Here is a 15,093-nt window from a genome sequence, read left to right as displayed (position 1 = left end):
TATAAATAATAATGAATGCATTTATTACAAAAAAATGTGACGAAAAAATATTTAATTCTGGATAGTATTTATTAAAACGTGCACATATTTTAATACACATTGTTGTGTATGCATTTATTTATGTATGAAGTCATTTAAATTAAATTCGAATGGTATTTTAATATTAAAAAATAAAAAATGTTTTATTATTTTGTAAACAAAAATTTAATGTTTTATTTCCTATTTTGTTATCGATATATATTAATTTGTTTTTTTATCTTACTTCTGACTAATAAAAAAAAAAACAGTTTATTTTTAAAGAAATGCTTCTTTTAAATAAGTTTGATGAAATGTTACAAAAAAGTAAATTTTTCTTTAATAAATTAGATACCTTTTACCACCTTTCTTTTTATATTTAAGGGAATAATTTATTTATGCTTTTAATTACAGGCTGATGCCAAATTTAATTGCTATACTTTTTTATGGATGAAAGATGAATTTTGTTGTGTATGAAAAAAGTCAACCCTGACTTGGATTAAAAACAAGAACCTTCCAGAAGAAAGACTTTTTCATGCTCCCATAAAGATCAGCATGATAAAGATCTCATTATTATCAAAATTATCTTCTATAAAGTGAAAAGTTAGGTTTTCAGGTTAATCATATTTAAAATTTGTGACAAAACTTTTTAAAGAGATTGATGAGCTGTGTATTAAGATATCCACGTTCAATTAATTTAGTAACAGAAAGATGTGTGGAACATAAAAAGCTGTGAAAAATATATATTTGAATATAAAACAGCGATTAAGGATGTATAAATACGTCAAAGTTAAAAGATTTGCACAGTACAGAAACCCTTACCTAAAACTTCAGATTATTTTCAATGTAAAAATAAATTATGGTAGCATATTAGTTGAAACAATAACTTCTGCGAAATAAAATCTAAGTTCATTACTTTCTGGTGGGTTGTTACTTTAATCAAAGTCTAAATTCTTACAGTACCTTTACTATATTGTTATCAATGTAAAAGTTCATACTGCCATCCTGAAATTACTTCAGCAACAGAAATGCATTCTGAAGTAATAATTCAGACCATCATCTTTGCTAACATACAAAAGCCAAATTATTACTTTTGTTATAATTAAGTTTATATAATATATATGCGATGTTATTTTCTTTTAAAAAATTCTTCATACATTTTTAAGAGAGAAAAAATTCAATTTAATAGAACAAACACCTAAAGACAAATTACACAGAAAGTGGTTTAATTTTACAGTAACAGTAATTACTCAAAATACAGACACAATAACAAATGATGTGTTCAACCAAGAAAAAAAATTAAAAAAATTAAGAAGTGCGATTAAGTTAAAGATAGAATTCTACATTTTAATAGTAATCCTTGAATTTTTTTACTAGCAGTAGTTCAGTATTTTATCATAACAGAAATATCTGATGTTGACAACACATGACTTCCTTGTACACAGATTAAATTAAATTACATTTACACATTTTTTTTTTAAATGAAAAGTACATAAAATTTTATTTCATAAAAAACTTCTAATATTTTATCTTTTTTTTGTTATTGAATTATTATTCATCATAAAAATAATTTTACAGTGAGAGGTTAACATAATTATTAATAAATCAATGTGTTTAAATTTTTAAAAAAAGTTAAAGAAAAAGGAGATGAAGTCTGTTTTGAACCGATGTGAACCTAAGATCCAAATATTTCATTAATAAAAATTTTATTTGGTTATAACTCTGAAACCAATGAAAATAAGTACCACTTTTGATATATCGTTAAAAAGCTATCAATGAGGGCTTATTACTGCAGTTAAGAAAAAGTCCAAACACCAATTTTATTTTTATTTTGGGCTTTTTTTGACACTTTTGGTTCAGGCAATCAAAAGGAGAGGTGCACAGTTAGATGTTACAACAGTCCTAAATCCAAAATTTCAACATCATACGGCTAATCATTTTTTAATTATATGAGATACATAATACATATGTGCATACAGATGTCATGCCGCAACTAGTCAAAATGGATTCAGGGATGGTCAAATTGATATTTCTGTTGAAATATGAAAACCAAAATGTTTCATGATCACAATACTTTCTTTACTTCGTACAAGGAAGTAAAACTAATTTAATTTTATTTAAATTACTTCTATTTTATTTATTAATAAAGTCTGTAATTTTCCATCAGCCAAACCTTTCTGGATGTCCTTGATATAGTCATTTTCATACAAATTATGCTGCGCTTCATTAAAAATATTAATTATATTCAAAACTATAACCTAAGCAAGCTAAAATTAACTGTAAAAAAGTGATTGAACAACAAAGGTGGACTAAGGAGGATAAAAATAACTTCCAAAGACCATGTTATTAGTAATTTTAGACTTGTGAAAGGAATGTGTTTTGAAAATAATTTTTTTAATGACAAGCGTAATTTATTAATATTTAAAACTAAGCATAGTATAATTTTAGTATTTTTCCTTTTACATGTCATAAAAATGATCAAAATATCCATCTTGAGCACTGATGGAGAAATCAACTTGTTTTTATGTCCAGTTCAATTTTTCTTAGTTACCGCAGCACTGACTTCAGCTAGCAGAAATGCTATCTTTTGATATTTTCTTTAAATTCACCAAAGTGTGTATGTTGTTCTTGTTATAGTAACTTTCAAATGAACCAAAAATAGAAATTTGGTGGTGAGAAAAATTTTGAGACCACAGATACCGTATTCCACAAGAAATTACAGTTATAAAAAAATTCATGCAACTCCATAGCCAAATTGGAAGTGTGACACAGAGCATCCATCTTGCTGTAACCAATATTTTTGCTCTTTATTTCAAGCTAAGCTATAAGATTTGTAATTTATGAATAATTTTCTGCATCCCAATCCCATTGGGGAAGACACACCCACTTTGTGGCAATTCCAGTCGCCACACCACTCTCTCCATTTTGAGCCCTGAGGGGCTTTACCGGAGGTCATCTTTAGACCCTCTTACATCTCACAGTCATCAGTCGGGATGCCACCGATGCAAATTGCTCGGCAGACATTTACAACAGTAAAAATTATATCAGCCAACACCTTCGCTTTAGGCTTCTTTCGGACAGCTTCACTCTTTTTCCTACAATATCACCCTCTGAATTGCTAAGTGAGTCCGTGGAAGCGCGAACTCTGTATCTAGTTCCAATTTTAATACCAATGCTTGTGACTAAATGCCTCAACCATCAACTAAGTAATGAGTCATTACAACGCTAAACTCATACCATTCAAAATGTGTTACATGTAATAACAAAATTCAGATTACATCCCATCGCCCATTATAAACATCATACCTGAAGACCGCCCCTTGGCAACACAGTGCCACACCTCATGGCTGCATGGACTACCATGCCCTCAGTAGCACAGTCAAGCCCCGCCAACAGTGGCTCCACCACCCAACTTTAACAACTATTGCTCTAAATTAACCGCATGACATTTACTTCATCACATTCATTCACTCTCGGCAAGACAATACATATGTACCTTTATGTGTTTATTTAGACAAAAGTACAAACATCTTGGACCTACAGTCAAAAAACATGAATGCAAACGTACATTTAAAATGTATGGAAAACTTACTATAACTGAAAAAATTTGTCATACATAACATTTAGTCATCTCAATATCATAAACTTCTAACTTTCAGACTAATACACTTCATTCCACTTAACAGAGATAAATTACATGAATAAAATTTTTAATTAAAGCAAATGACCATTACAGTACACTATTAGACAAACTCCTACACAAATTTTATTATTAAAAACAAAATAAATTACAAAAAAGATAAACTCATTAAAATAATTTATGTTAACATCGCATTCAGAACTATAAAACAATATACAAATTATCAAACAATTTTGTTCTCCTGTGGTGTACAAATTTTGACTGCTGAGACTGAAATAAGTTTTACATTTGACAAAACAGATGGAGTATTTCATAATAAGAGCTCATTAAAACATTTCACTCCACCATTGAGTATACTTTCACAAACTGGCTTGTTGAAACAAATCTAAAATGCACAGGAATTCATAATTAAAAAGATCTTAAATAAACAATAAAGGACACAAATTAAATACACTTGTGAATAATCCAAAATATATATAATAATAAAAGAGGTTTTACAAAAACACAACTTAATATCTTACATAATTTTTGAGCATATAATTAATAAATAAAATGTTACAAAATTAAGTTCAAACATCATTATTACTACAGCAATCAGCATCGACAGAGGCAGACTCTGTAGAAGCTTTTATCACCAGGAAAATACAACGACTCGGATAAAATTTTTATAATTTTATCCTTAAATAAAGTACACTGAAATTGATTTGAAACATTTTTTAACATTTATGTTGTAAATTTTTCCATCTTGATATTCCATTCTCAAGCACTTATTTCTTTTTGAATAGTATCCCAATATTAAAAACTTGGTAATATTGGAGGGCAAGTGCATACAAGGTGTTTATCTCCATATATATCATCAATACGTCCAACTGTTGGCCAGATTTTATTATCGGGTCGAACAAATTCCTGTACAGAATTTAAAATGAAATATGAATATACAAAATATACAAAGTTATAATCTCTTAACTTTTAATTTTGCCACAACATACTTGCTAATAAGTTAATGTAATTTATTTATCTCTTGCTTTGGAGGTTTTATGGCATACCTTTTTTTTCAATTATTAAAAAGTTAGTTTTTCCACCATTTTGGGGGTGGAACAAAACACTTGATCTACAAAATTGATATTTTTATATTTTATACATTTTAGTAAACCTTACATTACCATGTTTGAACCAACTTGATAGCTTACCCCGTTATTGTGTAATGATTATTATAAAATTTATATTTTGGCGACCATGTTGAGGTAAACCCAATGCCTAATTCATGTAACGAATGGCTGCATTTGTGTAATTTAGTAATCTAAAATCAAAATCCAAGAGAAATGTGTCCACACACATACATACATAATTGAATCTAATAACATACTGTACATTCATTGAAAATTACATCTCTAAATGGCCGGCCTCGGCCTCCATGGTGTGAGTGGTAGCATCTCAGCCTTTCATACAGAGGTCCTGGGTTCGAATCCCAGTCAGGCATGGCATTTATCATTTATCAGGGAATTTATCATTTCGTAACTCTTTGATAAGGTAAGAGAATTGTTCCCCCTCTGTTAATGTCTAATGCAGAGAAAACTAATAAATATTCAAGGAGACAGGTTGAAACAGTGAAAAATTAAATAAAAAATCATTATTGCAACTCCTTAAAGAATGACTTAGGTTTTGTACCAAATTAAGAATAATTTAATAACGACTTCAAAAACTGAAATTTGAACAAGTCAAAAAGTCATTTTGGTTTATAGTATGATTTTTAAAGTTAGCTTTACTTTTTTTTTAAATTAAACCTGTAAACAATGTAGCTATATGAAAAAATAAACGATTTGCAAGAAATACAAAAGTAAGAAACTTCATCTCGATAAAAAAAAAAAAAATCTGAAGTGAACACTACATGACTTCCTTGTAAGCCTATTAAATTATATCTACACATTTTTTGCTGCATTTCATTTAAACTTATTTCATTTGAATGTAGATACAATCCTCCAATACTTTATATAAAGTGGACAGTTACAGAATTGCATTGTGGTGGACACCACACTGATCACATTTTTTTGTGATGTACATATCAGCATTTTATTTCAGTTTATATATTAATTTTGTTACACGCCACTCAAGTAGTTGTGTAGTGTAAGTGAGAACGTGTCAGATCTGTAACCATGGACACATCGGTTGGAATCTTGACTTCATTTACATTTTTTTTTTTTATTTAATTACATTGATTTGCTAATAATAATTATTAGCCTGTGTAAAAATTTTTGAATTAAAATGAAAAGAATGTAAAGTTTTATTTCACTAATAACTTCCAATTTATTTTTAATTTTTTTTTTGTTATTGAATTTTTATTGCAATTTGTTTTTACAGTCAGAGGTTAACAATTATTAATAAATCAATATATTTAAATTAAAAAAAAAAAGTTAAAAAAGAATAAATGTATATGAATTCAGATTTGAACCGATGTGCCTTCCCCTTGTAAGATCCAAATATTTCATTAATTAAATTTTATTTGGCTATAACTGTGGAACCAATAAAATTAAGTACTACTTACAATATATCGTTGAAAAATTCTGAGGGCTTATAATACTGCAGTTAAGAAAGAGTCCAAAATACAAAACATTTGAATTTTTGGCTTTTTTTTTACACTTTTGGTTAAGTTGATTGCAATCAAAAGGCCAATTATTTTTGAGTTATCAAGATACATTCATGCTTTTTTACATACAGACGTCTCGCCAAAACTAGTTAAAATGGATTTAGGAATGATCAAAATGGATAATTCCGTTGAAATCTAAAAACCAAAATTTTTTGCGATCACAGTACTTTTCTTACTTCGTCCAAGGAAGTAAAAAGAGGAATGATAATGTAAGTAGACTGCTACCAACAATGAACAGGCATATCTGTTTGTGTTTGTCCATTAGAATTTGTAAAATGCAATGTGCCTATTTTCTGATAATCGAGTTGATTTTTAATAGAGCTATCCAGACTGACAATACTGATATCAAATGTAGAAGCAATATTCACTGTAATTCGACAGTCATTTTGAATAATTGTGTTAACCGTGTCAGTCATTTCCTGTGTTGCCGATGTTTTCAAACAACAAGAGTGAGGTTTATTCTCTATATGTTTCGACAGTCTTAAAAGATTTACTCCATTTATAAATGCTTACATTTGTCAACATTTCCTTCACTATAATATCTTTTAAGTCTTATGTAAATTTCTGACAGCTTCATATTTTCTTTTGTAAGAAATTTTGTAATAATAAACTTTTCCACTTATAACGAAATAACATATAACAGCTAAGTGCTGAACTGTTGGAATAGGTTAATGCTAGTTTCCAGCCATCAGATGTGCTACTACTTCAGCTTTTATTTCTTATATTTCGCACCAGATTCAATTTATAATTTAAATTTTAACACTCCTCATAATTAAATTTGAAATTACTTTGTATTATTGAAAGACATTACAAAAAGAAATTTACGATGCTCTATTTTCTATGAGAAAGTTGTGTATTTTCCATGAGAAGTTTGATTATATATTTGAAGAATTTTAGTTCATCAAACGGCAGCCAGTTTGTCTGTTGGCTTTGTCATCTAGCGATATTTTCAAACATAAATGTTATTTATTTTCAGTAACTATATAAAAAGCTAGTTATATTTAAAATTAAATTTTTATTACACCCACATGCATATATATATAACACAGCTAGCTAAAATATTAATAAGAATTTCGTTATCTAATCGTACAGTAAGTGTTGTGAATGTTTAATTACAGTAATTTTTAAATTAAAATATTTTTTTTTCCTATGAGTAAGTAAAAATATACCATTGGAAATGCTGCTTGTATCCTGCTATAAGGTCGATTCCATTCATCAGCCATAACTTGTTCTTGTGTGTGCGGTGATAGTTTTAAAAGATTTAGATTTATATCCATTTGTTTATTTTCTATTGCAGCAATTTCTTCTCTGATACCTATTAAAACAAACATCTTATTTAAACAACTTAGAAAATCCATTAGTGTAAATTGCAAAGTATTACTGTGCTACTACTTTGAACAACTACATTCTCTAGTATTTAATCTGGTACAACTTTACTTAAAAATTTGTGGGAATATATAATATTAGAAAAAAACCACAAAATTATAAATGATAATTGAAATCAACTCCCATGACATGTTTGCTAATAAATGTGAACTGAGGAATGCATACCAATAATGTCAACTTGTTATTATTGCAGTTTAAATCAATGTAAGATTAAATTTATTTTTTATAAATTAATGTTAACATTAAATATGATGTGTGTGCAAACGTGTATATATAATTAGATCACAATGCAGGGCAAAAAAAGAATGTAAATTTCTACTCATTCATTTAAAAAAAAAAAAAAATTATTTGATTATAGTTGCATGATAGCTTTAATAATAGTAAAAGACAAAATAATAAATATATTTTATTTTTTAAATTATCCACTCAGTTAAGAAACACTTCTGATATATTGAGAAACTGTAAAAGATGAGTTTTTTACTTTTGATAAGCAACAAAATGGTTGCTTAGATGGATGGTTGGATAACCATTTTTATCCTATTAAAAATTTACAGGCTATATTCTGTCGCCAAATGGCTTCAACAATGCATGGTACCTTAAAATCTTGTGGTAGTCCTGAAAAGTGCCATTTGAGGTTTTTGGAATGATGGCCTTGATAGGGGTCTTTTGTGAGATAGCCTGAGAAAAAGCTGGTCTCCAGCAATTTCGGCTCAAATGTAGTCGGAGAATTGCAGCTTGCCCGAGCTCTTCCCTCAGAGGCAGTGGTGGCCCCCCGGCCCCCCACAGCCTCAAAGTGTCGGTCATCTTGCACTGAGGCGGTTCTCCCAGAGCAATCCCATGCTGGGCCCGACAGCCAGCAAACTTCTTTCTTCTTCTTCTCCAGGCGGTGGTTGATGATGAATTGAAAATTCGCTCTTTTATAGGTGCCTGCGAGTGATGGGACTGCTGTGGTGGGAGAGTTGCACAGTCGGCTACTTGGTGAAGAATGAGTGGCACTTGTGCAGGCACGTAGGTATACTGTACTCCCACTGATATCTGAATGCCTAGCATTGCAGTCACTGTTTTGAAGTTTGGCAACAGTACATTAACAACAGATTGAACAGCTTGTAATTTGTAAGCTAGAGTTTGAATGATTATTATATTATGAATGAAAGACAGCTTCAGATCAATAAATGGCCCTCATTTTCACAAATAAAGGGTCTGATTAAGTAGTATCCCATCAAAAAATATGTAATTTTTGTTTATTTTTAAATTAGAAACAATTAATACATAAAAATATTAAGTGTATATGAGATAATAATAAAGTAAAAAAATCAATGGAAATTAAAATAAAATTTAGAAGGCATCAATTGAATTTAAAAAAAATAAATAATGAGTTATTAATGAAAGCATATTTTGATTTCTGTTTCTTGAAGTACTGTGCTGCATAGAGGAAAATGTTTGGTTTGGTTGATATGGATATTGTTATTTTTGTTAGAAATAATAAGACTTCTTTATTTAGCAAAGATAGTATTAACATAAATATATCAAAATTAATATTTTTATTTATTAATTATCGGTCCTTATGTTTATATACATATGGGTACCAGCAAGCAATCTGATAGTCATGTATTTTCTGTAATTTTGTTCTTACACTAGAAGCCCAAGATAATCATTATGGTTTCAATTTGTTGGGCTGAAAATCAATTTCATTATTTTATGAGATATAATTTTCAACAAAACACATAAAAATTTTATTCATCAGGCAACAGTAATTCAACTATTACCAAGTGATCAGATAGATTTTATGAGAAATAGAAGACTGGGCAAATTGAACTGAAGGGTATTTTAGGTCTAATTAATTTGGCTTTTCATGTAACTTCAACATAAACACAATCCACAGGCGCAAAAGCTTTGCTACTCTACTGAGCCCAAGTAGAGAAATAGCTGGCCTCCAGGCTACTAGAAGGCACCACAAGAAACTTGAAACAGAAACAGCTACTAGAAGGAACCAACATAGTGACCAGTGTTTAACATTCATCCAAGGAAGAAGAGAAGGAATAAAGAACAATTGAAAAAGAAAGATAGAGAGGCTTTCTTAAATTAGGGGTATTAAACCAAAATATCATAAAGTGAAACGGATTCTTATAATACAAGGGACAATCAGAAAGTAAGTTACAACCCCCTCTATGAAACAAATACATATTTATAAAACTTTTCTTTTTTTTTTGAACAAAAAACTACATATTTTTATCTATTTTTTGGCATAATCACCAAAACCACACTTCTCATTTGAATTTTTGCAGTAACTCTACGTTACATAAGCTGAATGAGAAGTAATATTGTCATGAAGAAAACCTACCCCATCGCTCAATCTTTCCGGTCTTTGATCTTTAATGGCTTTACACAATTTTTTTAGTCTCATAGTAAGATCAGCATTCATTGTTCCTCGAGACATAAATTTACTGTAAACAACTCCCTCAGAATCGAATGTTGATGTTTGTGGTTGTCGGTCTAACAGATGTGGCACCCATCATGCACACATCTTATGGTAACCAAGCTAAATAATTGCAAACACAGGACCGTAACTGATGTTAAGTGCACTTATAATCTCTCTAATTTTAATGCACCGGTTACTCAAAATCATTGCATTCACATGTTACCCATCGTGCTTACAGTTGAAGGACGCCCAGCACACAGTTCGTCACTCACATTTATTCTTACATTTCTGAACATTTGGCACCATTTTGTGATCATGGGGTGTGACAGTGCATTCTCTTCGTATACCTCAACAATTTGGCAATGAATTTCACAACTGTAATTTTTTGCCCACAAAAATCATACTACTGGACGAAACCTCTAGAGGACACGCCATATTGACAATGATACTACACACATACCGAATGTCATACAGAATTGCTGCTAGGGGAGTGTAAAGACAACAACATAGCCAGTGCTGCCACCGTAAGACATTAATATACCCCTTTAATTCAACAGCAAGGGTGTAACTTATTTTTTGATCCACTTCTCTTATACCATACTTAAGTAATATAATTACTATCCAGGTTTCACGCTTAAAACTTGTACTATTAAGGAAGGTTTAATTTTGTAAATCAAATCTTATATCAGATATTCAAATATTTCTTATATGAAAAAAAATTATTTATCAGAAATGCTGTATTTACCGATGAGTGCGCAACAGAATCTGTCCAATTCTTCTTTGTCTTCAGATTCAGTCGGTTCAATCATAAGAGTACCAGGAACTGGCCATGACATAGTCGGTGCATGAAATCCTAAAAATAAAAAACATTAAATGTTAATTTTAATAATTATTTAAGATGTTTAAGAATGTAAACCTACAATAATTTATATAATCTATTAAACATGGCCTGTTGGTATGATTATACAATAATAATAATAATTTATAAAAACCTCTTACCTACAACTTTCCTTTAAAAGTTGTTGATAAGTGGTTTTTATAAATTATTATTATTTAATAGTTTATATCAAGAAAAATGCAGAAACAACACAGGAACAATGGAAAAAGCTTATAAAATAGTGTGTAAGGTTTGGACAATAGATGTTTTGAAGCCATTACCCTTGAATGAACAAGGGATACGATTCAGCTGCAGTTACATCATAATAAGCCCTAGGCCTGACATTATAGATACTACTGAAGGCCAGCTACAGAAAGTGTGCAATAACATTCAATGAATATGTGTGGTAACATTTGAGCATATGAGCGAAATTGTAACAGTAATCTGTTTTGCAATCGATTACAAGAAGCTGTTCACCAAGTACAGAAGACATTATTTGTTTATAAAAATAAGTCACTTTCTTATGTAAATAGTAAAAGTAAAATATCTTTGTATAAAGTTTATTGGAGTCTGTAACTGTAATCTCGCTGCAACCTCACTTTTTAGTTTTGTATGCATTTTTATTAATTATTGTAAATTTCATAGATAATCAGAATTATTGTTTGTGATATATAATTTATCTATTTTGTAAGTAGTAAGATACTTAAGAGTAAATAAATTGCATTTGTAAGAATTTTAATATGTGTAATCCTCTAATATCTTTATCAAACTGGTAGCATGCAACAGCATGATATATATTTTTTTCATTTGTAAATAGCTTACAACTCATAAATTTCATTAACAGAATATGTTCTTTTGAAAAAAATATTTAAAAATTATTTTCATATAAAGCAAATTATTCCCATACTGTAATAAAAAATAATGGAACTGTTGAAATCAAACATAAATCAGTATTGTTGCTTCAAATGAATATTTTCAATTCATTAAATATAACAATAATTTTCACTAAATCATTAGTTCTTCAGAATTTTTATTCCTGCCTTTTTAAATATTTGCAAACAAAAACTATATTACACGATTTGTATTTCCTAAACTTATAATACAATTTAAGCCAGATCGATCGTAGCGGATGATAGAAAAGCCTTACACCAACACAGCCTGTCCTTAAAAATGTAGGTAAAAATTTTTTGATCATTGTGATTAAGAGAATATGCAATAGCCCTATTATAATAATAAAATATAAAAACAGTACTTTCTAGACATAGAAATACAAAAAGATTAGCAATCATTATAAAATAAGAAGATAAAAATGAAAAAAAGTGACTGGCTTTTCAAAATAAAAAGCAAACTTCCTTGATTCACTCATACCAGATTTAAATCTAAAAGCCTGTATAGTTTCAGTTGTACTAATACTTATTTCATTATTATTGAATTTTGACAATACAAAAGAAAATTATAAAAATATGTTTTCTTCAGTAGCTCTCTATGTCATGAAGAGCATATTCTTGTATCATCATTTTTTTGTTTCACCTAACAGTTAAGTGCTATAATGTAATATGTTTTATTTTATGCTATTTTAAATGTTCTAAAAAGTGTTCGATACAAATGAGTTGTAATGCTGCAGACCATTTATAATACAGAAAAAAAAAAAATTTCATTCATGCCTTACCATAATCCATAAGTCGTTTAGCAATATCCACAGCCTCAATGTTGGCAGTTTTTTTGAATTCTCTAACATCAATAATGAATTCATGTGCTACTAAACCACTTTTAGGACTGCGATAAACAGTTTTGTAATATTCTTTTAACTGATTACTCATATAATTTGCATTTAAAATTGCAACTTGTGTTGCTTTACGAAGACCTTTTGCACCCATCATCTGAAAAAAGTAGTGAAAAATAATATAAAAGTATAAATCAATATAAATTAATGAAAAAATAATACAATAACATAAGAGAACTCATGAAATGAAGGTATTATTTCAATAATTACAGCATCTTCAGTCTTGATTTAAATAATTATCATCATCATTATTATTACCACTATGCTGATCTCCATGAAAGTCCTGCATTCATCACCATAGAGGCCCTGCATTCTAATCCTAGTCAGGCCTGACATTTTTCATATGCTACAAAATTCATCTTTCATTAGTATTGTAACTGTAATTATAATTAGGCTGTTTGCTAAAATAAATAAATTTTAGGTGTCATAAATGAAATGGGTACAGGCAAAACTTGACATGAGTTTCAAGTTTCTCCCAAAAATGTCACTCTCAAAAAAAAAATACCATACATAGCTTACTACTAAGGAAAGTGAGGAATGAAGTGATTTTCCACTGCCTTCTCTTCAAGCCAAATAAATAAGGCATATCGATACACTAAGCCCATCAAACTGCTACCGATATTCAACCCTACAAATGACTCCTTCACTCTGTTTACCACATGAACTTGGTGTACAGTTATCATTATTTTCAGAGAAAACAACTCTTATGGGTGCCTTTATACCTCTAGTGCTTTACATATGTCTCCACCATAAAAAAGACAGGAATTGTTACTGTCTCTCTTTCAACTCTGAACAGGGAATTATTATTATTACTATGAATGAAGTAAAAACAAAAAAGACATGTTTTTTTTTTAATTTAAAAATTTGTCTGATTTTTTCCATTTAATAATTAATATATTACAATCAGGTACAAAGAGCTTCAAGTTTATTATTTTCTTTGAATTGGAAAATATAATTAACAAAAGGAATATTCCATTTGAAAACGTCTTTAAATTCGTAAATGAAACTTCAAAGAAATTACATATTGTATTTTTCAAATACTTATATTGAAAAGATACATTCATACACAGCCGTAATAGCAAAATAGTTCAAAGTAAAAATATGAATAGAGATTAAAGCGCATAAGGTAAATTATGTATGTAGGTAGATAGATATAAAGCATCTTGAGTAAGATACAAATTGCCTCTGTCTGAACTGAAGAAAATTATCTGCTTATTTTAAATGTGGTTAGCTGTTTTTTTCTTTTTAATATATAGATCATATATAAATGATGAGGTTTCATACTCCTGACAACAATTATAATTTTGTGATGTACATTTTTTGGAGAGTAACAGATTTAGATTTTGTTATCAATGTTTGCATGTTTTCTATGTTTGAAAATTTGTCTATTTTCCCTAATGTGATCAGCATAATTAGATTTTTTTAATTATATTATTTATAAAATTTTAATTGTTTTTGAAAATATTGGGCTTTTTTAATTCCCATTTCTCATTTCTGTATAGAATTTTTTTCTTTCCACATTGTACTATAAAGCAGGTGTTTACCTATATAAGTATTAAAATTAGATTTATTATTAATTATTTTACTTTTTTAATGTTTTGTTTTAAAGCAATCATATATAATTAGTTAATCTTTTTGAAAAATTTATGTTGTGTTGGTTTTAATTTAAATGAATATAAAAGTAATATTTTTATATTACTTTAAAGTTAATTTATTTATTTTATTAAATTCTTTATATATATATATATATTTAACAGTATGAATAATTGATTACCTTAATGTAAGCCCATGATATTGGTAAAATTGCAGATGAGCCGAAAGGTGCAGCACTTACTGCACCAAAACTTTGTGATTTCTCTTCCCCAGTTAAATCAATAACAGGATGATTGGGTAGAAATGGGGCTAAATGAGCTTTACTAAAAAAAAAAAAAAAATTGCATAAAATTATTTAATAAATCTGTGTAATGCATGGACTATTACTGCACTACATGCATTGGTATGAGTATGTATTCTACAGTGAATTAAATTTTAGTTACTAACCCACTATTACAATCATATTTGTTAGTAAATTACAATTTCAATCACTTACACTGCAATAGGTCCCATACCAGGACCTCCTCCACCATGAGGTATACAAAATGTTTTATGCAAATTAAGATGAGATACATCCGATCCATAATCGCCTGGTCTACAAAGACCTACCTGTGCATTCATATTAGCTCCATCTAGATATACCTATAAAACAGATCAGTAAATATTTAATTAGACAAATTATTCAATAAAATAGAATCAGGAAGTGGCTAATATCATAATATCTTATAATAAAACC

At 29.0% G+C, this 15,093-nt stretch overlaps 1 protein-coding gene across 5 annotated transcripts in view; it reads right to left on the bottom strand.

Moving 5' to 3' along the window:
• Positions 1-3,756: 3,756 nt before the first annotated feature.
• Positions 3,757-15,093, bottom strand: part of LOC142328437 (glycine dehydrogenase (decarboxylating), mitochondrial-like) — a 50,232-nt gene continuing 38,895 nt past the window's right edge. For 4 of the 5 annotated variants that reach the window (XM_075372193.1, XM_075372198.1, XM_075372197.1 and 1 more), the window contains 6 exons: positions 14,854-14,999; positions 14,539-14,680; positions 12,651-12,861; positions 10,850-10,957; positions 7,469-7,614; positions 3,757-4,561 (listed from right to left, as the gene is read on the bottom strand). In XM_075372193.1, the coding sequence (XP_075228308.1) occupies positions 4,451-4,561; positions 7,469-7,614; positions 10,850-10,957; positions 12,651-12,861; positions 14,539-14,680; positions 14,854-14,999 (864 nt within the window). In that variant the 3' untranslated portion in view covers positions 3,757-4,450. The remainder of the gene's footprint in view (positions 4,562-7,468; positions 7,615-10,849; positions 10,958-12,650; positions 12,862-14,538; positions 14,681-14,853; positions 15,000-15,093) is intronic. The other variant, XM_075372194.1, reaches the window with a different exon arrangement.

This window comes from Lycorma delicatula, chromosome 7 (assembly GCF_047948215.1).
Source record: "Lycorma delicatula isolate Av1 chromosome 7, ASM4794821v1, whole genome shotgun sequence".
NCBI classification, from domain to species: Eukaryota; Metazoa; Arthropoda; class Insecta; order Hemiptera; family Fulgoridae; genus Lycorma; species Lycorma delicatula.
Note: the sequence above shows the minus strand (reverse complement) of the source record. Positions and strands in the feature narration are given on the sequence as shown.